A 24,279-nucleotide genomic window follows, 5' to 3' on the forward strand; every position below is an offset into this window, starting at 1 on the left:
CCCAATTCCCGGGACCCCCCGTTCACTGTCAGAGGCTGCTCAGGGTGGGGGTGGGGGGGGTTATTTGTTATTTATTGCTCCGCTCAGGACCCTCCCCCCCCGGCCACGCCCCCCTCCCCAAAATAAAGAGAACTTGAATCCGGCTCGGCCTCCCTTTGCATTCCCGGGGGGTTCCGGGGCTTTTCCAGAAATTCTGGAGCGTCTCGAGCAGGTTCTGGTGTTTTCCCAAGGGATTCGGGTGTTTTCCCAAAGGATTTGGGCGTTTTCTCCAAAGGTTTCAGGTGTTTTCCCGGGGCTTTCAGGTGTTTTCCCAAAGGATTTGGGTGCGGGTGTTTTTCCCAAAGGTTTCAGGTGTTTTTTGGGGGATTTTGGGCGTTTTTCCTGCGTTTCTGTTTCTTCCCATTGACAGCAGCCGTTTCCTCGGGGTTTTTCCCGGTATTCCCATTGTTTTTCCCGTTGTTTTTCCCGTCGATCCCCGGTTTTTTTGGGGATTTCTCCGGGGTCTCCCCGCTTTTCCCCCCCCGCTCCTTCCCCCTCTGCCTCCGGAGCTGCCGGAACCGGAGCCGCCGGGGGTTGAGGCCGAAGGCTTCCAGCCTCTTCCCGCTGAACTCGCGGCCCCCCAAACGCACGGCAGCGCCCAGGGGGGGCGCCCCCCGGCGCCGGGGAGCCCCGGGATTTTGGGGAGCCCCGGGATTTTGGGGAGCCCCGGGATTTTGGGGGGCCGAGAGGGGCTCCCCTTTCCCCGCCTCCTCCTCCTGACGTTTCCTCTTCTCCCGGCGTTTCTTCCCGAATTTCGGCTTTGCCGGCGCCGCCTCCGGCTCCTCGGGGCTGGGGGGAGGATGGTGATGATGAGGGGGGGTCCGGGGGGGGTGCGAACACCCCAAAAACTTCCCCCGAACCCCCTGAACCCCCCCGTACTCAGCCACGAGGGATCTGAGGATCTGGTGCTTCTTGCTGAGGTTCTGCGCCCTGCGGCTGTAATTGGCCTGGTCCTGCCGCTCCTCCTGCTCCGAGCTGCGTGGGGAGGGGGTCCGTGAGCCCCCCCAAAATCCCGGGGGGCACCCAGGACCCCCCCCAGAGCCCCCTCCTCACCGGTACATGCAGGTCTTGCGCAGGGAGCACCAGCGGTTCAGCTCCTTGTCATCAGCTGCCAAAATCTGGGAGGGCAGAGAGGGGGTGGGGAAAGGTTTTGGGGGGTCCCAGGAGTGGTTTTTGGGGTTTTTTTGGGGGGGTCTCAGCTCCCGGGGGGGCTTTACCTCGTCCGTGGTGAGGCCGAAGTCGCAGGGCAGGACCCGGCGGTATTTGAAGCGACAGGGGAGGTCCCCGACCATGTCCTCGAAGTCGAGGCCGTAAAATTCATCCAGGTACTGCTCGAAGGGGCCCGAGGCTGCGGGGATGGGGAGGTTTGGGGGGGTCCTGAGAGGGTCTGGGGGGTTGCCAGGAGGGGGTTGGGGGGGTCCCGAGTTGGGTTTCGGGGTTTGGGAATGGTAGAGACTGGGATTTTGGGGTGGAAATCAGGATTTTTGTAGCGGGGTATCAGCATTTTGGGGTGGGGATCAGGAATCTGAGGGTGATGTCCCAAGGTTCTGGGGGGTGGGGAGCGGAGTTTTGGGGGTTCTCAGGGATTTGGGGTCCCGTTGCTCACCGGGGTCGAACGGGGGCTTCTCCCTCTCCAGGGCCTCCCGGAACCGCGTTTTCCGACGCTTCTTCCCGAAGGAAACCTCGGGGGGGGCCCGGCCCGGGGGGGCCGCGGGGTCGGGGGGGGGCTCGGGGACATAATCGGCATCCATCTGTGGGGGAGGGGTCAGTGGGGAGGGGGCTGCACCCCCCGAGCCGGGACCCCCCCATCCCCGATTTGGGACCCCCCCATCCCCAATTTGGGACCCCCCCATCCCCGTGCTGAGTTCTGTCTCAGCTCTGGGGGGGTGTCACAGATTTTGGGGGGGGGGTCACAGCTTCAGGGGGGTCTCATTCCAAGGGGGTCTCTTCTTCCTCCTCCTCCTCCTCCTCACCACAAAATCGGGGTCCTCGCAGTGCGGCTCCGTCTGGGGCTCCCCCTCTTCCCTCCCCGTCCAGGAGTCCCAGTTCCAATCGTCTGAAAGAACGGGGGGGACTCGGTGACACCGGGACTGGGGGGGACTCGGTGACACCGGGACTGGGGGGGGACACACTCTGGGGACCCCCCCAGGACCCCCCACTCACCATCCAGCCCCTCCTCCTCCTCAAACTGCGGCTTCTCCTCCTCCCCCCGGCCGTAATATTCATCCCCAAACCATTCCTGGGGAAGAAAAGGGGGATCAGCGGCACCTGGGGGGGCACGGGGGGGTTTGGGGGGCACAGTGGGGGGACACCCACGGCCATGAGCCGGTCGTGGCGGGCGGGATCGAAATCCTCCTGGAGCAGGGAGTGGCTGAGGCCGAAGGCGTCGGAGCCGGAGGCGTCGCGGATCCTCGCGATCCTGGCGGCCAACTCCTCCCGTTTCAGGTTCTTCAGCTGCTTCAGCTCCTCCCTGCGCCGTGCCCGCTCCTGGGAGGGGGAAAATGGGGTGAGGGGAGGGCGTGGGGGGCAGCTCAGGACACCCCAAACCCCCCCCCCACCCCGGATCTTCCTCACCTTCTTCTTCCTCTCCCGGACCTGCTCCCGCTTCTCCTTGCGCCGCTCGTCCCGGCGCCGCACCGAGGTGGGGATTTGGCGTGGGAATGTCTGGATCTGGGGAGGGGGGAAAGGGGGGGAAAAGGGGTCAGGGACCCCCAGAGCCGCACCCAAAATTTGTCCCCCCTAAAAAAAACTGGGGGTGCGGCGTGGGAACGCCTGGATTTGGGGAGGAAATGGAATCGGGATTCCCAAACTTCACCCCAAATTCCGGCCCCCCAATCGCCATCCCTACCCCCTAAACGTTCCCCCCACCCCCAATTCTTGTCCCTGACCCCAAATTCCTGCCCCCCACCCCCCAAAATCCCCTCCCCCCCGCTCCGTTTCTCCCACCTGAGCCGCTCCCGGCTCCTCGAAGCGGAAATTGTGCCGGCGCTCGAATTCCTGCTGCCGCTCCAGGAACTGCTCCCCCTCGTCCGAGGAGTCCTCCAGGGAGGGGAGGGAGGCTCTGGGGGGGCCGGGAGGGGTCAGGGGGGCTTTGGGGGGCTCTGGGGGAGGTTTTGGGGGGCTCTGGGGGGTCCCCACTCCAAGTCCTGCAGCTGCTCCAGGAGCTGCTCCCCCTCATTGCAGAGGGTGTCAGGGAGGAGTGAGGAGGGTCTGGGGGGGTCACAGGGGGCCTGGGGGGGTCACAGGGGGTCTGGGGGTCCCGCTCACCCTTCATCCCCCTCCTCCTCCTCCTCCCGGAAGCCGTTTCCCAGCAGATAATCCCGCAGGAATCGCTCGCCCGGCTCCAGCGCCGGGTCTGACCAGAATTTCTGTAGGGGCTCCTGGAGGGTGGGGGGGGGGGGGGTGCAGAATGGGGGGTTCAGAGCTGGGGGTCACCCCCAAGACCCCCCCCCCCAAAACCCCCCCAGAGCCCCCAGCCCCTCACCAGGTCCTGCAGCGGCTCCGGGGGGGGCTCGGCCTGGCCCCGCAGCCAGCGCAGGTACTGCTCCTCCTCCTGAGCCTGGGGGGGAAAACGGGGTCAGAGAGGGACCCCCAAAGCCCCCCGGGACCTAAAAACCCCCCCAGAACCCCCCTCACCTTCTCCTCCCGGGATCGGACCCGTGGGCGCAGCAGGGCCCCTCCTTCCTCCTCCTCCTCCTCCTCCTCACTGTCGGCCACGAAGGCTCGGAAACTGCGGGGGGAGGTCTGGGGTCAACCCCTGGTGCTGAGGACCCCCCCAAAATCCCCGATAACCCCCCCAAAATCCCCGATAACCCCCCCAGGACCCCCCCAGACCCCCTCACCTCTCTTTCAGCGCCCGCTGCTCCTCCGCGTAGCTCTGGGAGGACTCGACCTGGGGGGGATAAAAAAGGATTTTTTTTTTTTGAGGGGGGAGGTCACAGGGATTTGGGGGAGGCCAAACCTTCCTCCCATCCTCACCTTCCTCCTCTTGGCTGCTGTCTCTTCATCCTCCTCATCCTCCTCGTCCACGTATTTGCTGTGGGGAGAAAGGAGAAGGTCAGAAACTCCCAAAAATCCTCCCAAAAATCCCCCAAACGCCCCCTCCTCACCCTTCCTTCTCCAGCACCACCTTCCTCTCGTAATCCTTCAGGAACATCGGCTTGGCTGGGCGCTCTTCCTCCTCCTCCTCATCCTCTTCCTCTCCCCCGGATTCTGGTAAAGGCCAGGACGAGTTTTGGGCCCCCGCGAGTTTTTTTTTTTTGGGGAACCCCCGGGATTTTGGGAACCCCCCCCCAGTACCTTGCTGGGTGTAGAACGTGGTGTCCTCCCGGTAAATCCGGGGGTCCCGGGTCTTGAGCAGCGCCAGGGTCCGGTAGAACTCCCGTTCCTCGCGGGGGTCCAGGGCCTGGGGGGGGGTCAGGGGGGGTCACTCACAGGGACACCGGGACCCCCCCCCCCACCTTGTCATCCCCCCCCAAACTCACCACGTCGTCCCCGCTGGACTCGGAGCTGTCGCTATCGCTGTCGCCGCTGTCCCCGGTGTCCCCATAGCGGTCCCGCACTACCGGGGGATCAGCACCGGGCAGGGGTCAGCACCGGGAACGGCGCGGAGCCGGTTCCCCCCATCGCCCCCCGCCCGCACCCCCAGCCCCGGTCCCGTTTCCCCCGGTCCCGTTCCCCTCCGATCGCCCCTTCCGGTCCCGTTCCCGGTCCCGTTCCCGGTGTCTCACGGCGCTGCAGCTCCTCCCGCCGCCGGTACCGCCCGTAGCGCTCGGCGAACGCCGCGTTCACGCGGAGCTTGGGCTCCGCCATGGCCGCCCACGTGACCGCGCGGCACTTCCGGATCCGCCGCCCACGTGACCGGAGCGCCCCGCCCCTTCCCGCTCTTAAACGGGCAACGGCGCCCAAAGCAGCGGGTGGGCCCCACCACGACCCTCGGCACCCCCAAACCCCTCAATCGGAACCAGGACCCCCCCCACACTCTGTTCCCAGAGCCCCCAGACCAGCGGGACAGGGGGGTCTCAGCTCCATCTTTATTCGGCCAGAGGAGGGGGGGGGGCATGGGAGGGTCCTTGGGGGTCGGGGGGTCCATGGGGGTCGGGGGGTCCATGGGGGGGTCCATGGGGGTCCCCTCAGCTGGTGCGGATCTGATAATCTGTGAGAGAGAGACAGAGAGGAGGTGAGGTGGGGGGCCCAGGCTGGGGGTCCCGGGGGAATTTGGGGGTCCCCCAGATCACTCACCCCCGCTCTGGGTGATGTAGCGCACCCAGGGCAGTGCCTGGTACCCGCTTTTCTCGATGATCTTCATGTACCTCACCTGGGGGGGGGGGACAGGTGGGCAATTACCCCCCCAGAGCCCCCCCAAAACCCCCAGGATCCCCTCCTGGAAAGTGCCTGTCCCACCCCCATCCTGTCCCCAAACCCCCTGGAGCCCCCACATCCCTCCCTTCCCCTCTCCCCAAACTCGCCGGGACCCCCTCCCCGATACCCCAACCCTTCTCCCAGGACCCCCGGAGACCCCCGAGACCCCTCCCCAGCCCCTCCCCGCAGCACCTGGATGCCCGAGACGGTGAAATAGGGGATCTCGAAGCGCACGGCGATGGGCGGCCGTCCCTCCTCCTCCTCCTTCTCCACGCTGGGCAGCCCGAAGTGAGCGCGCATCAGGTGCTCCTTCCCCCCCTGCGACCCCCGCAGCGGCTCGTGGGGACCCCCGCGGCCACCCCCGGGCTGGGGGGGACAGGGGGGGACACCCCCGGGGTTGGGGGGCACAGGGGATGCTCACAGGAAAGGATTTGATGCTCCAGATGACCACGTTGCGTTCCGGCAGGTACCGGGCCGAGCCCACCGTGGTTTTGAACTTGGGCGAGTCGGCGTCGCTGGGCACGGGCACGGCGATCTCCACCCCGTTGGCCACCGATTGCTTCTTGAACTGGCCCTTGGCCTGCGGGGGGGGGCACGGGGGGGGTGTCAGGGGCTGGGTGGGGGGGTCTGAGGGGCACGGGGGACCCCCAGGATCACCTTGACCATGATCTCCACCCGGCTGTGGGAGAATTTCTCGATGATGGACTCGATCCAGATGAGCGGCTTCACCTGGGGGAGGCACGGGGGTCACCCCTGGGGTCACCTGGGGGGTTACCCAGGGGGTCCCCAGCACACCTGGAGGGGTCCTGGACACACGGACGGAGGTGGTGGACACGTGGGAAGGGGTCACACCCCCACAGAAAACGGTCAGAGCCCCTCAATGAAGGGTCCCGGCCCCACAGGTGAGCCCAGGTGGGGGTCCCGGCCCCACAGGTGAGCCCACCTGGGTGTGCAGGCGGTAGGACATGAGCTCGAAGTCGCCGTCGGGGGGGATGAAGGAGATGGTGCGGTCGTTGTCGAAGCGGGACAGACGGACACACTGATGGAACTTCACGTCCTCCAGCTCCACCGACTTGTTCTTGCCCCCTGCAAGGGATTGGGGGGCTCGGGAGGGGCTCAGGGGGGGCTCAGGGGACCCCTGCCCCCCTCCCCCGGCACTCACGGCCCGTCAGCTCGAACAGGACGCGGTCGTTGAGGCCCAGGCGCAGCTCGGGCATTCCCGACAGGAAAACTTTGAGCTTGATGGTGCCCACGACCTCGCTGAGCACCACGCTGCCGTTGGCACTGACCTGCGGGCACGGCCCGGCTCGGAGCTGGCACCGGCACCGGCACCACCTCCATCCTCATCCTCATTCCCGTGCTCACTGCCAGCCCCGTCACCATCATCATCCTCATCCCCATCCCACCCCAGTCCCCATCGTTATCCAGCCCCAATCCCCCTCACACCCCACCCCAATTCCCCTCCCTACCCAATCCTAAACCCCACCCCACCCCAATCCCCCTCCCCATCCAACCCTGATCCTCATCCCTTTCCCACCCTAAACCCCATCCAACCCCAATCCCCCTCCCCATCCCACCCCACCCCAATCCCCCTCCCCATCCAACCCCAATCCCCCTCCCCATCCCACCCCAATCCCCCATCCCACCCCAATCCCCCATCCCACCCCAGTCCCCCTCCCCATCCAACCCCAATCCCCCTCCCTTTCCCACCCTAACCCCCATCCCACCCCAATCCCCCTCTCCACCCCATCCAACCCCAATCCCCCTCCCTACCCAATCCTAAACCCCATCCCACCCCAATCCCCCTCCCCATCCAACCCCAGTTCCCCTCCCTTTCCCACCCTAACCCCCACCCCACCCCAATCCCCCTCCCCACCCCACCCGAATCCCCCTCCCCGTGCCCTCACCAGCAGGTTCACGGACTCGATGACGTCGATGAACACCTCGTTCTTTTTGTAGCGGATGCCCTCGGAGCGCCAGGACACGGCGTTGGTCACCGTGGTGGGCACGCGTGACCTGCCCGTGTCCAGCTTGTTCCCCTCCTGGGTGATGTACCTGCGGGGCTGGGGGGGGTCAGGGGGGGCTCTGGGGGGGTTCCCGGCGCCCCCCAGGACCCCTCCCCACACTCACTCCTGCAGGATTTTGCTGTCCGTGGTCTGCGGGAAGCCGAAGTCCATCAGCTCGTCCAGCAGCTCGTAGATGATGACGAAGTTGTCGCGGATGCTTTCCTCCTCCAGCTCCTTGAAATACTCCGAGAACACCTGAGGAGGGGGGGGGGGGCACCCAGCACCTCTGTGACTCCCCCCTCCCCAAATTAGGGTGACCCCCAGACCCCTCAACTCACCTCCACCACCTTGTAGAGGAAGGAGAACACCAAGGACGCGTTCCCGTTCTTCTTGGTGGTGGCCACCACTGAGGGGGGGAGTTAAGGAGAAAGGGGCACCAGGGGGTTCCTGGGGTTGGGGGGTGGTCCCGGGGGGTCCCGGGGGGTCCCGGGGGGTCCCGAAGGATACGGTACAGGTTGGCGTGTTTGATCCACAGGAAGTGCACGTGGCCGTAGGTCAGCACGGGGGTGAGGGTCCCCTCCTCCTCCCGCTGCAGCAGGACCCCCATGAAGTTCTCGATCTCCCCCAGCCCCACATCCCCCTTGTAGTTGCGGCTGATCAGAGGCTGGGGGGGATGATTTGGGGGGGGGGTGGGTTAGAAATGGGGACACCCCCTCCCCCCCAAACTGCTCACCCCACCTCGGGGTCACCGGGGTCACCGCCGCTGACCTTGGGTGACCTTCAAGGACAGAGGGGACAGGTGGGTGTCCCCCAGCTCGGACACCTGCGTGACCCCAGGTAGGGTTTGGGGTGGTGGTGGTGGGGGGGGGTCACACATGGAGAACCCCCCCCAAAAAATCCTGGGGGTCACGGGGGTCACGGCCACTGACCTTGGCTGGCCTTTGGGGACACAGGGGACAGGCGAGTGTCCCCCGGGGGGCTTTGGGGTGCTGGCGGGGGTCTCACCTTCCCCTTGAGGTCCAGGATGAAGAGGGCGGAGGCGGCCATGGCGCCCGCGCGGCACCGTCACCACCTGCGGCACCGTCACCTGCACAGGTGAGCGGCTGCGCCCACGGGGCCTTAAAGGGGACGGCCCAGCCCCACGGGACCCCCTCCCCCCACCGCGGGGGTCCCACCGCGACCCTCGGGGGGACCCCCAAGCTCGGCCACTCCACGGGGGCTTTGGCCACCTCCAGCCCAACCCCGCGGTTTTGGGGTGAGGGGCGTGGGGTGGGACCCCCCAGTGGGTTCCAAGGGGGTGGGTTTGGGACCCCTGGATGTGTCCCACCATGAGGGGAGGGGGTCTCTGCACCCCCTAACTCTCCCTCTTGGGGGGTCCCCGCAGACCCTCGCTCCTGTTTTCCCCACTCCGGGGGTCTCTGCACCCCCAGACCCCTCCTGGGTGGGGGGGGTGGTCTCTGTATCCCAACACCCCCAACTCTGTGTAGCCCCCAGACCCCCGGATCCCCCTCGGGGGGGTCTCTGGCCCCCCAAATCCCCCACCCTGGAGAATTCTCGCACCTCCAGACCCCGGGATTCCCCCCCCACCCCGGTCCCTCCGGAGCCCCGGGAGGGGCGGGACAGCCCCGGGCCCGGCCCCGGGGGCGGGTCGGTACCGGGGAGGGGGGGGCGGACCGAGCCTGGAGCCGCCCCGCCCGCAGCCACAGCCCGGGGGGTACCGGGGGGTACCGGGGGGTCCGGAGGTACCGGAGAAGCGCCGGGGGAGCCGCCCAGAGCTGCCATGGACCGGCCCGCGGGCAGGAGGGACCCGCACGGCGATTACGGTACCGAGCATCCCCCCAGAACCATCCCGGGGCTCCCCCGAACCCCCGGGGCTGCGAACTCGCAGATTTTGGGGCACTCGCAGATTTTGGAACTCGCAGGTTTTGGGGAACTCGCAGATTTTGGAACTCGCAGATTTTGGGGCACCTTCAGGATTTTGGAGACCCCCACCTCGGCTCGGAGCCTCTCGGGTTTAGGGTGTGGGGAACCCCAAATTTGGGGTTTTAGACCCTTCAGGCTTGGGGTTCCCCCTGGTTTTGGGTTTGAGAACCCCCCCAAGTTTGAGGACACCCCGCATTGGGGGACCCCCACATTTGGGGACCCCCACATTTGGGGACCCCCCCTCCATCCCCTGGGACACCCCCGGGGAGGCTGCAGGATCATGGTGGGGGGCTCGCATGGTTTTTTTTTTGGGGAGGGGGGTTCTCCGGGCTGTGTCGGGGGTCTCGGGGTCCGCTGCCCCCGCCGGGGGTCCCGGCAAGTCCTGGCGGAGGGGGGACCCCTCCAGGAGCCCCCCAGGAACCGGGACCCCCCCGTTTTCGGCGGGTGGGGGCTCGGCCCGGCCCGGCCTTTGTTCGCCGGTGGCGGGGGGGGACCCGCAGCCCTGACATCACCGGCGGCCTATGGGATCGTAGCGCCGGGATCCCGGGCTGATCCCGGGCATCGATCCACGCGAACGGAACCGGGGCGGGGACGGCGCCGCCCCCCGAGCCCTTCCCGGACATTCCCCGCCCGTTCACAACCTCTGGACCGGGTCCGGTGGGGTCAGACCGCGCCCCGCGGCTTCCCGGTACCGGGGCTGGAACTGCTCGGTTTTAACCCCGCTGCCAGAATCCCCCGGTAACCGCGGGGCCGGAGCTGCCCCGGTTCCCTCCGGTGCTGAGCCCGTTCCCCCCGGTTCTCCCCGGTTCGGTGTCCTCCGGTGCTCTCCGGGGCGGGGTTTGGGACCCGTTCGTGCCCCGGAGGGCGGATTTTGGGGGGGGCTGTGACGGAGGCGGGGTCGTCCCAGCCCAGCCCAGCCCAGCCCAGCCCGGCTTGGACGGGAACGGCGGCGGCGGCGGCTCCGGAGTTCGGGGCGCTCGCCGGGATGGGGGGACACGGGGACAACTACTACGGCAAACACGGTACCGGGAGCGGCGGTTCGGGAGGTTCGGGGGGCTCGGGGACGTTTTTGGGGGGTTCAGAAGCGCGGCCGGGGCTCGGGGGGAACCTTTGGGGGTTCGCCCGTGGTCGGGGGCGAGTCCCCGCGAGTCGTGGCCAGCGCCCGCTGTGGGTCGTGGCCACTTCTGGGGTCCCCCCGTGATTTGGGGGCTCCTTTGGGGGTTCCTGCGGGTCGGGGCCCCGCGGCTCGGCGAGGAAAGAGTCAAACGGCCGCGGGGGAAAGGCGGAAAAACAAACGCGAAATGGGCGGAAAACGGGGCAGGAAAAGGCGAAGCAAAGCGAAAGCAAAAGCGGCCGCGCCCGGCGCCGGGGGGGGGGGGGGGGGACGCGGTTTTTGGGGGGCTGGGGAGGGGGGGACGCGGTTTTTGGGGTGCTCGGTTTTGGGGGGGGGGGTTGAGAGGCCGCGGTTTTGGGGCCGCCCTCCCTTGCAGGCACAGAACCGGCCCGACGGCCGCGGTGTGGGGACAAACCGGCTCCGGCGGTTCTGGGCCGGTTCTGGGGCGGCTCCGCGGCGCCCGCCGGTCCCGGGAGGGGTCCCGGGATCGTTGCGGGTTCTGATCCCCCCCCCCACCCCCTTGAGCCGCCGTTCGTGGGGGTTTGGAGAGAGGAGATCGACTCCCGGAACCCCAAAAACACCCCAAAGCAAACGTGTCCCCCCCACAAAAAAAAAAAAAAAAAAAAAAAAAAGATTCGGGGCTGCTGTGACCTCCTGCCCCCCAAAATCCACCCGAAATCCCCCGGGCCCCCCCTGCCCTGAGCCGCTCCCACGCTGGCTCCAGTCCCACCCTAAAAATAAAACCGAGCAGCGGCGCCGGGGAGGCTGCGGCGGGGCCGGGGCTGCTCGGGGGGTTCGGTGGGAGCCCCCGAGCCCCGGTGGGACCCCCCGAGCCCCGCTCTGCCCCACGGTGATTCCATGGAATTCGGTGTTTCCGTGGGGTTCCGGGTCCGGGGATATTTTTGGGGCACCTGTGGGAAATGAGTTTTCCATGGGGTCGTGGTTTCCGAGCTCAGGAATTGGATCCGCAGCTGGGAACGGGTCTGGAGATGTTTTTCCTTCCTGATTCTGCTTATCCCAAGGATCTCTTTTGGAGTTGTTTTTTTTGTTTGTTTTTGCTTGCTGTGGGGTGAGGAGGATGAGGAGTGCCTTCCTCCTGCCCCAGCCATTTCCCATTCCTCTTGCTCTCCACAGGAACCCCACAGAAATATGACCCGACTTTCAAAGGTCCCATCTATGACAGGTAAACAGACGCCCCCAGGGTCCCCAAATTCCGGGTTCCCAAATTTAAGGTTCCTAAATTCCGGGTCCCCAGCTGCAGGTCCTCAAATCCAGGTCCCCAAATCGAGATCCTCAAATCCAGGTCTCAAATCCGGGTCCCCAAATCCGGGTCCCCAAATCCAGGTCCCCAAATCCATGTCCCCAAATCCATGTCCCCAAATCAGGGTCCCCAAATCCAGGTCCCAAATCCGGGTCCCCAAATCCAGGTCTCAAATCCGTGTCCCCAAATCAGGGTCCCCAAATCCAGGTCTCAAATCCGGGTCCCCAAATCAGGGTCCCCAAATCCGTGTCCCCAAATCCGTGTCCCCAACCTCCCTGTCCCCCTGCCAGGGGCTGCACTGACATCATCTGCTGTGTCCTGCTCGTGGTGGCCATCGTGGGCTACGTGGTGGTCGGCGTCGTGGGTACGTCCTGGGGGTCCCTGGGGGCTCAGGGGGGTCCCTGGGGGCTCAGGGGGGTCCCTGCAGGGTCTGGGGGGGTTCTGGGGGTCACCACGGCCTCACCATCCTGTGTCCCCCCCAGCCTGGACCCACGGGGACCCCCGGAAGGTGATCCACCCCACGGACAGCCGCGGGCAGTTCTGCGGGCAGCAGGGGACCCCCAACGAGTGAGTGCCGGGCTGGAGAGACCCCAAATCCCTCCGGGGGGAGCGTGGAGGAGGCTCCCCCAAACCCCGTGGGTTTTTTTTTTTTTTGGTTGGTTTTACAGGAAAAAACCTTTCCTTTTCTACTTCGACATCGTCAAGTGCGCCAGCCCGCTGGTGCTGCTGGAGTTCCAGTGCCCCACCACGCAGGTACGGCCCGGCCCCTCTGCAATTGGGCTTCCCCCAAATTCCCCCCCCCACGGAATCCGGGCCTGCAGCCCCCTGCCCGTGTCCCCCCTTCCCCTGCAGATCTGTGTCAGCAAGTGCCCGGACAGGTACATGACGTACCTGGCGGCCCACGGCAACGCGGCGGCGCTGGAATATTACCGGAATTTCTGCACCCCCGAGTTCAAGAACCCGCTCAAGGTGAGCTGTGGGGTCGGGGTCGGCGTGCCCTGGGGCTGGGCCCTGCTCTGACTGTGTGGCTCCTTGTCCCCACCCAGGGTCCTGTCGAGGTGCTGAGGGACAAGGAGTGTCCGGCCATGCTCATCCCCAGCACGCCACGTACGTCTGCAATTAGCCAGGAGCTCGTTAGAGATTCCGCCGGCGTTTTTTGGAGGGTGGTTTTTGTTGTTTTTTTTTTTTTGGGGGGTGGGGGCTCCTGTTTTCACACCTGAGCCGTCCCTTCTGTCTCACCAGTGGCACGCAGGTGCTTCCCAGCCATCCAGGCCAAGAAAGGCGTCATCATGGTGGGCAACGAGACCACCTACGACGATGGCCAAGGGCGCCGCAGGAACGTCACCGAGCTGCTGGAAGGGGCCAAGTGAGTCCCGGGCTAATGGCCCGGCTGCGTTAAAGCCACGGGGAAATCCTGCGCCAAAATCCCGGGATTGGAAACGGGAGCTGGAGGAGACGCAGCTCGGGGGGGATCGGCCGTGCAGGAATTTGGGGTTTCCTCGCTTTTTGGGGTCCTGCTCCATCGGCGTTTCCCGTTTCCAGACAAGCCAACGTGGTGCTGGAGGCGCGGCAGCTGGCCATGAAGATTTTCGAGGATTACACGGTGTCGTGGTACTGGATCATCATGTGAGCACGGGGCGGGACTCTGGGGCTTTACAATCCTTGGGATTGTGAGTGAAAAGGGAGAAATTCCAGGGATTCCAGGCCTTTCCCAATCCCCGATTCCCTCCCGTGGTTCCTTGGAATTGCTCGTGAAAAGGAAGAAATTCCAGGGATTCCCGGCCTTCCCCAATCCCCGGTTCCCTCCCGCGGTTCTCCCGATTTTTTTGGGGAGGGAGGGGAGGTGGTGACGCGCTGCCTTCCTCCCTCCCTCAGAGGCCTCGTCATCGCCATGGTGGCCAGCCTCATCTTCATCGTCCTGCTGCGCTTCCTGGCCGGGATCATGGTGTGGGTGATGATCGTGATGGTGATCCTGGTGCTGGGATACGGTGAGGGGGGGGCCCCGGGATCCTCCCCCTGCTTTTCCTCTTCCCGGTGGGATTCATGGAATTCCCACACCCGAGTCCCCTCCCCGGCTCTGCCTTCGCCAAACACGACGAATTTCTGCTTTTTTTGTTGTTTTTTTTTTCCACCACAGGGATCTTCCACTGCTACATGGAGTACGCCAAGTTGAAAGGAGAGGCGGGGTCAGACGTGTCCCTGGCGGACCTGGGCTTCCAGACCGACCTGCGCGTCTACCTGCACCTGCGGCAGACATGGCTGGCCTTCCGTGAGTGGGGTGGGGCCAGGCAGGTGAAGGGACCCTCAGGCAGGTGCAGGTGGCCCACATGAAGGTGAAGGTGGTCCTCAGGCAGGTGCAGGTGGCCCACATGAAGGTGAAGGTGGTCCTCAGGCAGGTGAAGGTGACCCAAGTGAAGGTGCAGGTGGCCCTCAGCATGGTGAAGGTGCCCTCAGGCAGGTGCAGGTGGCCCACATGAAGATGCAGGTAGCCCGTATGAAGGTGCAGGTGGCCCACATGAAGGTGCAGGTAGCCCACATGAAGGTGCAGGTGGCCCTCAGGCAGGTAAAGGTGGCCCACATGAAGGTGCAGGTGGCCCTCAGGCAGGTGAAGGTGACCCAAGTGAAGGTGCAGGTGGCCCACATGAAGGTGCAGGTGGCCCACATGAAGGTGCAGGTGGCCCTCAGGCAGGTGCAGGTGGCCCACATGAAGGTGCAGGTGGCCCTCAGGCAGGTGAAGGTGACCCAAGTGAAGGTGCAGGTGGCCCACATGAAGGTGCAGGTGGCCCTCAGGCAGGTGAAGGTGGCCCACATGAAGGTGAAGGTGGTCCTCAGGCAGTGAAGGTGACCCAAGTGAAGGTGCAGGTGGCCCTCAGGCAGGTGCAGGTGGCCCACATGAAGGTGCAGGTAGCCCACATGAAGGTGCAGGTAGCCCGTATGAAGGTACAGGTGGCTCACATGAAGGTGCAGGTGGCCCACATGAAGGTGCAGGTGGCCCTCAGGCAGGTGCAGGTGGCCCACATGAAGGTGCAGGTAGCCCACATGAAGGTGCAGGTAGCCCGTATGAAGGTACAGGTGGCTCACATGAAGGTGCAGGTGGCCCACATGAAGATGCAGGTGGCCCACATGAAGGTGCAGGTAGCCCACATGAAGGTGCAGGTGGCCCACATGAAGGTGCAGGTGGCCCACATGAAGGTGCAGGTGGCTCACATGAAGGTGCAGGTGGCCCACATGAAGGTACAGGTGGCCCACATGAAGGTGCAGGTAGCCCTCAGGCAGGTACAGGTGGCCCTCACGCTGTCCCTCCCTTGCCAGTGATCATCCTGTGTGTGCTGGAGCTCGTGATCGTCCTGCTGCTCATCTTCCTGCGCAAGAGGATCCTCATCGCCATCGCCCTCATCAAGGAGGCCAGCAGGTCTGGCAGCCTGCCTCGGGCCTTAAACTGGGCCTAAACCCGGGTTTAAATGGGGTTTTACTGGGATTTAACCCGGGTTTAACTGGGCTTTTACTGGGATTTAACCCGGGTTTAACTGGGCTTTTACTGGGATTTAACCCGGGTTAAATTGGGCTTTTACTGGGATTTAACCCGGGTTTTACTGGGATTTAACCCGGGTTAAATTGGGCTTTTACTGGGATTTAACCCGGGTTTAACTGGGGTTTTACTGGGATTTAACCCGGGTTTAACTGGGGTTTTACTGGGATTTAACCCGGGTTTAGCTGGGCTTTTACCAGCATTTAACCAGGGTTTAACTGGGGTTTTACCAGCATTTAATCAGGGTTTAACTGGAGTTTTATCAGGATTTAACCTGGGTTTAACTGGGGTTTTACCAGGGTTTAACCCACGTTTAACTGGGGTTTTGCCAGGGTTTAACCCATGTTTAGCTGTGGTTTTGCCAGGGTTTAAGCCAGGTTTAACCAGGGTTTAACCATCTTCTCGCAGGGCCGTTGGTCACGTCATGTCGTCGCTGCTGTTCCCCCTGTGCACCTTCTTCCTGCTGTGCCTCTGCATCGCCTACTGGGCCAGCACTGCTGTGTATCCTCATCCTCATCGTCTTCCTCATCCTCTTCCTCATCCTCTTCCTCTTCCTCTTCCTCTTTCTCTTCCTTTCATCCCTGTTCCTCAGAAGCCAAAGATCTCCCCAGCACGGAGCCTGAAATCTCTGAGGTTTAACCCCAGACACGCCTTGGGGTGGAGGAGCTTGGGGAGAGCAGAGTTGGATTGGATTTGGGTTTGGATTTAGGGTTGGATTTAGGGTTGGCTTTGGGAAATTTCTCCTTAACGGTGCCCTGCAGCTTCCTGTCCACCTCCAACGAGGCCGTTTACAAAGTGTTCAACGAGTCTGCCTGCCCGTTCTCTGGGCACACCTGCAAGCCTGAGGTGAGCACCTGGGGAAGCTCAGGACCTGCCAGAGGCTCTGTCAGAACTCAGAACCTGCCAGAGGTTCTGTCAGAGCTCAGAACCCATCAGAGGTTCTATCAGAGCTCAGAACCCATCAGAGGTTCTATCAGAGCTCAGAACCCATCAGAGGTTCTGTCAGAGCTCAGAACCCGTCAGAGGCTGTGTCAGAGCTCAAAACCCATCAGAAGTTGTGTCAGAACACAGAACCTGTCAGAGGCTCTGTCAGAGCTCAGAACCTGTCAGAGGTTCTGTCAGAGCTCAGAACCCGTCAGAGGCTGTGTCAGAGCTCAGAACCCATCAGAGGTTCTGTCAGAGCTCAGAACCCGTCAGAGGCTGTGTCAGAGCTCAAAACCCATCAGAAGTTGTGTCAGAACACAGAACCTGTCAGAGGTTCTGTCAGAGCTCAGAACCCATCAGAAGTTGTGTCAGAACACAGAACCCATCAGAGGTTCTGTCAGAGCTCAGAACCCGTCAGAGGCTCTGTCAGAGCTCAGAACCCGTCAAAGCTGACACCACGGGGGTCACTCTGGGGTGACCAGCTCTGCCCTGTGTCCCCTCCAGACCTTCAACACCAGCAACGTGACCAAGCTGTGCCCCGACGCCCAGTGCCTGTTCGCCTTTTACGGCGGCGAGACCGCCTACCACAAATACCTCATCGTGCTGCAGTTCTTCAACGTCTTCATGTTCTTCTGGCTCGCCAACTTCGTCATCGCGCTGGGCCAGGTGACGCTGGCCGGCGCCTTCGCCTCCTACTACTGGGCCTTTAAGAAGCCGGACGACATGCCGGCCTTCCCGCTGTTCTCCGCCTTCGGCCGCGCCCTGAGGTGCGTGCCCACCCCTCCCGGGGGGCGGGGGCTGCTGGAGGGTTGTGCCTTTCCAACGGGGCTGCTCCGTCCCCAGGTACCACACGGGCTCGCTGGCCTTCGGCTCGCTGGTGCTGGCCGTTGTGCAGGTGATCAGGGTCACGCTGGAGTACCTGGATCACCGGCTGAAAGGTGCCCGGGTTGGGATGGGATCGATGGGATGGGATCAGTGGGATGGGATGGGATGGGATGGGATCAGTGGGATGGGATGGGATCAGTGGGATGGGATGGTGTGGCTTGGCCTGCTGAGATTTTCACCCTTGTTCCCGACTAGACTAGCTCAGATGTTAGGATGAAGCCTCAGGGATTCACCACGTGGATGTGAATAAAAGATAACAAAAGAGGCTCTTTTCCCCCTGGGGAGAGTTTGGGGGTTATTTCTTGTGGTGCTCTAGGAGCAAAAAGAGGGCGAGGTCAGGGGGCACAGGTCTTTCCCAGGGTCTGTAAGGGGGTGGGAAGAAATTGGATCATGGCCAGAGGGGAGAGGGACCAGGCCACAGGACATTGCAGGGGACACCATTGCAGAATTTACCATTTCCAATGCATCCAGTGAGTTATGATGGGATGGAATGGGATGGGATGGGGTGGGATCAATGGGATGGGATGGGATGGGATGGGATGGGGTGGGATCAATGGGATGGGATGGAATGGGATGGGATGGGGTGGGATCAATGGGATGGGATGGGATCAATGGGATCAATGGGATCAATGGGATGAGCTGCAAGGCCCCATCCAACCCAAACCATCCCGTGATTCTGGCAAGTGTTTTCCGTGGCTGCTGGCTCGTTTTCTCCGTGCCAGGGAATTCTTAGCCCTTCAGTTGCCCATCAGGAAATGCCAGCAGTGGGTGGGGACGTGGGAAGAGCACCCAGGGGGTGAAGGCAGAGCTTGGGTGGGGGAGCTGTGGCAACAAAGTCTCGCCAGTGACCTTCGAGTCCCTGGCTTTGGTGCTGACCCCTCTCCCCACGCCCTCCAGCCGCCGAGAACAAGTTTGCCAAGTTCCTCCTGAGCTGCCTCAAGTGCTGCTTCTGGTGCCTGGAAAAATTCATCAAGTTCCTCAACAGGAATGCCTACATCATGGTGAGAGTCACCCAAAACCAACGCCCTCCAAGGGCTGGGGGTGCCACGGGGTGGGGGCAGCTCGGAGCTTTCCCTGGGAATGGTGGACACGGGGCTTTGTGGAGTTTTTTTTGGCTGTTTGGATGGAAAACCTTGACCTCAGCCACATCCCTGGCTGGCTTTGGGGGGGACCCTCTGTGGGTGGGGGCTCAGCAGTGGGGGAGATCCCTGTTCCAGGGTGGGATTTGCAGCCTGCCCCGCCTGCTGGACTCAGTGCAGTTTCTCTCTCTTTCCTCTGCCCCGTTTTTGTGCCCCAGATCGCCATTTACGGCACCAACTTCTGCACCTCGGCCCGCAACGCCTTCTTCCTGCTGATGAGGAACATCATCAGGTGAGACCCTGCAGGGACCCCTCCCCAGAGCCTTTGCCAAGCAGGCCCCTGGCTGCCTCTCAGAGCTGCTCATCCCCCTCTCGTCTCCCTGCAGGGTGGCCGTGTTGGATAAAGTCACGGATTTCCTCTTCTTCCTTGGGAAGCTGCTCATCGTGGGCAGCGTGGGTAAGTGCTGGCTTCTGGAAGTTTCTCCTCGCTGAAGCTGCTCCTTTCCAGCCCGTTTTCCATCCCTCGCCCACCCTTGTCCCCTCCCTTGCTCTCCCAGGAATCCTCGCCTTCTTCTTCTTCACCCATCGGATAAAGCTGGTCCAGGACACGGCGCCGCCGCTGAATTACTACTGGGTCCCGATTCTGGTGAGCTGCCCCCCTCGGTTTGGGGTGATTTTAGGAGAGCACCCTCCCGCCAACCCCTCCCCACGGCCCATGCCTCAAGGGCCTCCTTTGTTGGAGGTGTTTTCCCGGTCTCTGGTGCAATGAGCCCTTTGTTGGCCGCTGCTGGCGCCTCGCCCGCCAGCTCTGCCCGCTTTGGCCTCCCTCCAGAGGTGCCTGAGGCCTTTTGTCCCCACTCGGGCTGCCCTGAACAGTCCTGCCCCTGTTCACTTCTCCTCCTTGCCCTGGGGAATGTGGGATTCAGCGTTTTCCTCCTCCTGCTGCTGGCCAGGGGCTCAGTGTGTGCTGTCTCCTGCAGACGGTGATCGTGGGCTCCTACCTCATTGCCCACGGCTTCTTCAGCGTGTACGGCATGTGCGTGGACACCCTGTTCCTTTGCTTCTGTGAGTATCGGCACAGAGCCCCTCTTCCCACAGTGTCACGCCCAGTGTCCAGTCTGGGGGGGTTTGTTCCCAATCCTGGGGCTCCTCTGTGTGGTTTTCTCCCGCTTTTTCCTTTCCTGACTCCTCACCTGCGTTCTCACCTGCTCCAGCAGAGACCCCCCCCAGCCTGTCCGTGACCTCCTGCATCTCTCCCTCTGTTTTGGTGCTTTGGGCTCGGTGGAATTAACCACAACTAACCTCAATTTCCCTTTTTTTTCCTCCCTCTTTCCCTTCTTTTCCACCCTTCCCGTATCTCTGGTGGCACATTCTCCATCCTCCGCCCTGTCTCTCCCCACGCTCTCCCAACGCTTTTCGCTCTTCCCCTTCACGGCCGCTTCTTCCCGGGGGCTGCAAAAGGTGAAGATCTGGAGAGAAACGATGGATCTCCGGAGAGGCCTTACTACATGTCCCCCGAGCTGAGCGAGATCCTGCTGAAGGGGCACCTAGAACCTTCCAAAAGCGCCGATAGCCAAGGCTAGGGCGTGGCGCCGGCCGGGCCTCCCCCCCCCGAGCCCGGCGGCGACTCCCGCGGTGCCCTGGAAATCCTTGGAGGGTGCTGAAGGAGCCTCAGTGCCTGATCTGCCTTCCTGCCCCCCAAAATTCCGTGTTCCTGCGTCGAGAGAGCCCAGCCGGAGTCGCTCGGGGGTGCCGGTGCCTGGACATGGTCGCGGCTTTGAGCAGAGATCTTTGTTGCTGAGGGAGGGCACGAGGGGCCCGGCGTGGAGGGACAGGATTTTGGGGCACGGCCCCACTGGGTTCTGCCACCCCCAAAGTGCTCTCTGGGCGTTTCTTCTGTGTCTGCTTCTGCCAAGAGCAGCGAAACTTTTCCTTGTCTTTTCCTGGCCTCTTTCCTCGTCCTTTCCTCACCTCTTTCCTGGCAATTTCCTCACCCCGTCTCTATGCAAACCACAACATTTTGATTTTTTTTTTTTTTGAGTTTTGAAATTTTGATTCCGGACGAAGTTTTGGCCTCACACCCGCTGCTTTAGCCCAGTTTGTCCCTGTCCCCTGTTCCAGCCATTGCTCCGGGGCAGGAGCTGTCACCGGTGGCCACTGGGACTCGGAGGGTTTCACTGCAGACACGGGGTGGGGTTGGGATCTCTCCTCCAGACAGCCCAGAAATGACCACGATTTAACAAAGCAGCTCTTGTGGCTCAGCCACAGCTCCCCGTGAGCCTCCCAGGACGCGGCCGTGGTGTTGTCGCTCCCATTTCCATCCCAAAAGGATCCAAATCGCTCTCAAAACACCCCCCGGGCATTGCCAGCCCGGGGCTTTGTGGCTTTGTTTGGTTCTGGGGTGTTGTTTTTTTTTTTTATTTTTTTCCATGGCTGGGATTTTCCAGCGTCGGGAATGAGGGGAATCACTTTTCCATCGGCTCCAGAGCTGCTGGGAAGAACCGAGGGATCCCTCCCGCCCTTGGCTCTGTCCATCTTTTCCCCCCCTGAGAAACAAAACACCCGAATTCCCTCTTTCTTCTCAATCCCCGCGGGCCATCGCTGTGTCAGAGGTGGAGAACGATTCCACGACGACCCCAGGGACTTTGCTCCGTCTGGGAATGGCTGCTGGTGGGGGGATCCCAGGAGCCTCCATCACACCCCACATCTGCCCCGCGGGGCCGGGGATCTCTTTTTTGCAGTGGAGGACCTGGAGCGCAACGACGGCTCGGCGGAGAAGCCGTACTTCATGTCTCAGAACCTCAGGAAGCTGCTCAAGAAGACCAACAAGGGCCAGCCCGAGCCGTAGCACCGCCTGTCCCGCCTGGAATTCGCCTCCGTGGACCTTGGACCACCCCTCTCCTCCCCCTCGAGGCGTGGCAGGGGAGGGGGGGGGGATCGGTAAAATCCGGACTTCAAATCTGGTGACGATGATGATGATGATGATGAGTTTGTCACGCCACCCCTGGGCTGTGACAGGGGGGGAAAACCCCAATTCCCGAGGGTCAGCGACTCCAAAGGCAGTTTCACTGTGTTTTGTTGAGCCCGTGAATCTTTCTGAGCTCGGCCTTACCTCGCTCTCCGGGGATCCCATCGGATCTGAACGGGCCGGGAGGTTCCCGCAGCTCCTCGCGGGGTGTTCCCGTTGTGGCCTCGCCCTAAAATATTGAATTTTGTTTGTTCATTCCTGCCCAGAGAGCTGGAATCACTTCCCTTTGTCGACACCTGAGAGCCCAGTTTTGGGGGCCCTGATTAATTAATTCTTTTAGGAATAAGCTAATCACTGGAGGTGGAGGGGAACGAGGGGGATTCGGGGCTTGATGCTCCGCCCGGTTCTCGCACCTCTTGAGAACCTGCAGATGCCACAGATTCCTCCCCAAAATCTGCGTCTGCTCCCCCAAATTTATCAGTTTCAGGCAGACCCCGAATGCTTCACCTGCATAAGGGGTTTTGGGAGGGACCTGGGGGCGGGTTTTGGGTTCATTCGGGGTGATTTTAGCAAAGCCAACACCCCCCGCCAGGAGGGGGAAAAGAGTTTTATTGTTGGAGCTGAAAAGGAGTTAATTAACTCTAAAATGTAACTAACTCAGCTAAAATGTAACAGAATTAACCCTCACACCCCGTGCAGAGCAGAGCCACCAACAGCAATCGGGCTTTTTTTTTTGGTGGGGGCTCGTTTGTTAAAAAAAGAATTTTAAGAAACGCTCCGAGGCTTTGGGGGACAATTCCCAGCTCCCAAAAGCTGGGGGGGGGTCCCACCTGCCCCCTCCTTTGGCTCTGGGAATTGATGGCATCGATCCCTTTGGCAGCTTTTTATCCCCATTCCCTGTGGGTTTTGGAATTACCTGATGCTTCGGGGGCTTTTGTATATTTTGCTTTTCCAGGATGTTTTCAGTTGTGTTTTTTTGGAGCTTTCCCAGTGGATTTTTTTTGGGGGGGCGGGTTTTGGTTTCTCTTGATGCAGCCGGGCAGAGCTTCCCTAGCTGGAATCAAACATTGTAATTTCCCTAATTTTTTATAAAAAATTCCCTAAGTTTTCCCTTTTTTTCCCCCCCTTCGTTTTTTAGTGCAGCTGATCAGTGGGCAGAGGAGTGGAAGGGAAAACTGAAGCCAAAAAAAATGAAGGAAAAGGTAAAACTAGAAAGGTGAAGGGAAAGGTAAAAAAAAAAAAAAAAAAAAAAAAAAAAGCTAAAAAAGTAACAGCCAAGCTCAACAAAAAAGGTCAAATGAAGCTAAAAAGAGGCAAATCCTCCCAGTTTGGGATAAGTGGGAATAATTCAGGGAATAATGACCAGACCTTGTTCCACTTGCAGCCATTCCAGCACCTCGTGTCCTGCAGCTCCTGATGCTGATTCTGGATTAATTCAGATTTTCCCCTCCCTGTGCAGGTTTCAGGGTGGTTTTGGTTTTATTTCAGAATGTTCATCTTGGGGGCGAATTCCCTCCCACTCCTGGATTTTCAGCTGTTTTCCTCCTAAATCCCTGACCCTTTGGTTGTGGGTTTATTTGCTTAGAAAGGCGAAAAGACAGCGAGAATTTGGAAGGCTGGAAGGAAAAATGGTGCAGGAGGGAAGAAATTTGGGATAAATGTGTTCCTGGGGAAGCCGGGCTGGCTCGGCTGCCTCCCAGCAACACAGGGCTGGAGGAGAATTAAGGATTTTTATTCCCAATAAGTGGCTTTTTAGGGGTGAAAACTGACTATGAGAGAAATACTCCTGTAAATTTGGGTTTTTTTTTTTGGAAAACTCAGAGCGAGGGCAGCTCCCTGGGAGAACTGGGTGCCCGGAAAAACTTCACTCCAAGACCGGGTTCCTTCTTCCAAAGCTCCGTGTTCATGGCATTAAATTACAGAATTTAGGAATAACGGCGCTTTTTTTTTTTTTTTTTTCCCCCCCGTGTAGAAATGTGGCTTCTGTCCCTACAAACCACATTGTCCTGCGGGCAAAGGAAACAACCCCAAATCCCTTTCAGCAACGCTGAACCCCGCAGGGCTGATGTTTTACAGGAAAATGCTCGTTTTTCATGTGTTTTTGAGGCATTAACGGTGCCGTGACGATCCGGAGTCTCTGTGTCACGACCAACAATAAAAAAAAGTGCCTGTTTGGACCTGTTTGGTTCTGTTTTGTCATTTCCTTGTGGCATCACGGGGGCTCTGATACCAATTCCGCCACGTTTCACCCCAAAACTCAAAATTTCAGCTGTTTTCAGAGTCGAGGGGTCACTGATTTTGGGGGAGTTTTGGTTGAATCTGAGGAATTTTCCAACAATCCCTGAGGCGCGGAGTCTTCGGGAAGGGGATTTTAAGGAGCAGACTGCTCGGTCAGACACCTATTTAATGTTATTTCCTTGGTCATCAAAAGCAGAAGGTGTTTTTGTGGTCAAATGCCTCCAAAAATGCATCTTTGAGGGTTGTTCCCCTCAAAAATTCAATGCCTTTGAGGTCAAGCCACTGAAAAATTTGCATTTCTGAGGTCAAACCCCTTCAGAAAAGGTGGTTTTGAGGACCAACCCCCTCAAAATAAGGCGGTTTTGAGGTCAACCCCCTCCGAAAAAGGTGACTATGAGGTCGTTGCCCTCGTACGAAGGCGATTTTGACACCGAACACCTCCAGAAAAGGCACTCTGAGGTCAAACCTTTTCATTCCTTGTCGGAGAAGGATGTTCCTGGTGGAAGCCTGGCCGGGCTCAGGTGCTGCGGGGGCTGAGGCGGACGCGTCCCCTCAGGGGGATCCCCTCAGGCCATCGCTCCCCTCACGGATCCCCTCAGCCCGAGCCCCCCCCCGGCCCGTTCCCGCCACCGCTCTGGGCCCCGCCCCCTCTGCACCACCCTCCCTCCTCCTTCTCCCATTGGTCTTACTCCTTGTCAATCACCTCCAGCCGAGCCATCCCATTGGTCCGCGCCCGCCCTCCGGGCGTGTCCCACTCCGCTCCCCGCCCCCTGCCCGTCACCCTCCCTGCGCCCTCTCCGATTGGCTCTTCCTGCTGTCCGTCACTCTCCCTCGGCGCTCTCCCATTGGCCCGCGCCGTCCGCGCTCCCCGTGGCCGCGCCCCCCCCGGCGCGCGCGCGCCCCCCGCCGGCGGCGGCCCCGCCCCCGCCGCAGTCCCGGCGCCGCCGCTCCG

General features: G+C 61.6%; 3 protein-coding genes across 8 annotated transcripts; 1 reads left to right on the forward strand and 2 right to left on the reverse strand.

The window, feature by feature from the left end:
• Window positions 1-210: 210 nt before the first annotated feature.
• Window positions 211-4,860, reverse strand: KRI1 (KRI1 homolog). The gene is made up of 19 exons (XM_014893231.2): window positions 4,770-4,860; window positions 4,524-4,600; window positions 4,339-4,444; window positions 4,149-4,251; window positions 4,018-4,075; window positions 3,882-3,931; window positions 3,676-3,769; window positions 3,524-3,598; window positions 3,307-3,419; window positions 2,986-3,100; window positions 2,614-2,709; window positions 2,356-2,526; window positions 2,203-2,278; window positions 2,013-2,095; window positions 1,646-1,790; window positions 1,257-1,387; window positions 1,093-1,157; window positions 919-1,014; window positions 211-828 (listed from the first exon to the last, which is right to left on the reverse strand). Exons 1-19 carry the CDS (start codon window positions 4,849-4,851, stop codon window positions 348-350), a joined length of 2,217 nt encoding a protein of 738 aa, XP_014748717.2. The 5' UTR covers window positions 4,852-4,860; the 3' UTR covers window positions 211-347.
• Window positions 4,861-5,092: 232 nt separating this feature from the next.
• On the reverse strand, window positions 5,093-10,361 carry AP1M2 (adaptor related protein complex 1 subunit mu 2). 2 transcript variants are annotated; one of them, XM_088154956.1, is made up of 12 exons: window positions 9,971-10,361; window positions 7,914-8,070; window positions 7,745-7,812; window positions 7,531-7,661; window positions 7,308-7,455; window positions 6,563-6,689; window positions 6,344-6,486; window positions 6,058-6,129; window positions 5,822-5,980; window positions 5,593-5,718; window positions 5,281-5,356; window positions 5,093-5,194 (listed from the first exon to the last, which is right to left on the reverse strand). In XM_088154956.1, exons 2-12 carry the CDS (start codon window positions 8,011-8,013, stop codon window positions 5,172-5,174), a joined length of 1,173 nt encoding a protein of 390 aa, XP_088011082.1. In that variant the 5' UTR covers window positions 8,014-8,070; window positions 9,971-10,361; the 3' UTR covers window positions 5,093-5,171. The 2 variants fall into 2 exon arrangements, with proteins under 2 accessions (XP_088011082.1, XP_014748735.1); XM_014893249.2 differs by lacking the exon at window positions 9,971-10,361 and adding an exon at window positions 8,412-8,828.
• SLC44A2 (solute carrier family 44 member 2 (CTL2 blood group)) lies at window positions 9,110-23,266 on the forward strand. Of its 5 annotated transcripts, none has more exons than XM_088154953.1 (22): window positions 9,110-9,229; window positions 11,578-11,626; window positions 11,995-12,068; window positions 12,187-12,271; window positions 12,373-12,457; window positions 12,557-12,673; window positions 12,751-12,811; window positions 12,947-13,070; window positions 13,247-13,330; window positions 13,580-13,692; window positions 13,842-13,973; window positions 15,017-15,116; window positions 15,642-15,734; window positions 15,995-16,079; window positions 16,662-16,924; window positions 17,001-17,095; window positions 17,940-18,043; window positions 18,340-18,413; window positions 18,508-18,578; window positions 18,679-18,767; window positions 19,102-19,186; window positions 19,583-23,266. In XM_088154953.1, exons 1-22 carry the CDS (start codon window positions 9,187-9,189, stop codon window positions 19,702-19,704), a joined length of 2,148 nt encoding a protein of 715 aa, XP_088011079.1. In that variant the 5' UTR covers window positions 9,110-9,186; the 3' UTR covers window positions 19,705-23,266. The 5 variants fall into 5 exon arrangements, with proteins under 5 accessions (XP_088011079.1, XP_088011080.1, XP_088011081.1 ...); XM_088154954.1 differs by lacking the exon at window positions 9,110-9,229 and adding an exon at window positions 10,240-10,351; XM_088154955.1 differs by lacking the exon at window positions 9,110-9,229 and adding an exon at window positions 10,241-10,351 and having other exon boundaries at window positions 20,863-23,266.
• The last annotated feature ends 1,013 nt before the right edge of the window (window positions 23,267-24,279 follow it).

The sequence above is a fragment of the Sturnus vulgaris genome, chromosome 33 (assembly GCF_052056855.1).
Source record: "Sturnus vulgaris isolate bStuVul1 chromosome 33, bStuVul1.hap1, whole genome shotgun sequence".
Lineage (NCBI taxonomy): Eukaryota > Metazoa > Chordata > Aves > Passeriformes > Sturnidae > Sturnus > Sturnus vulgaris.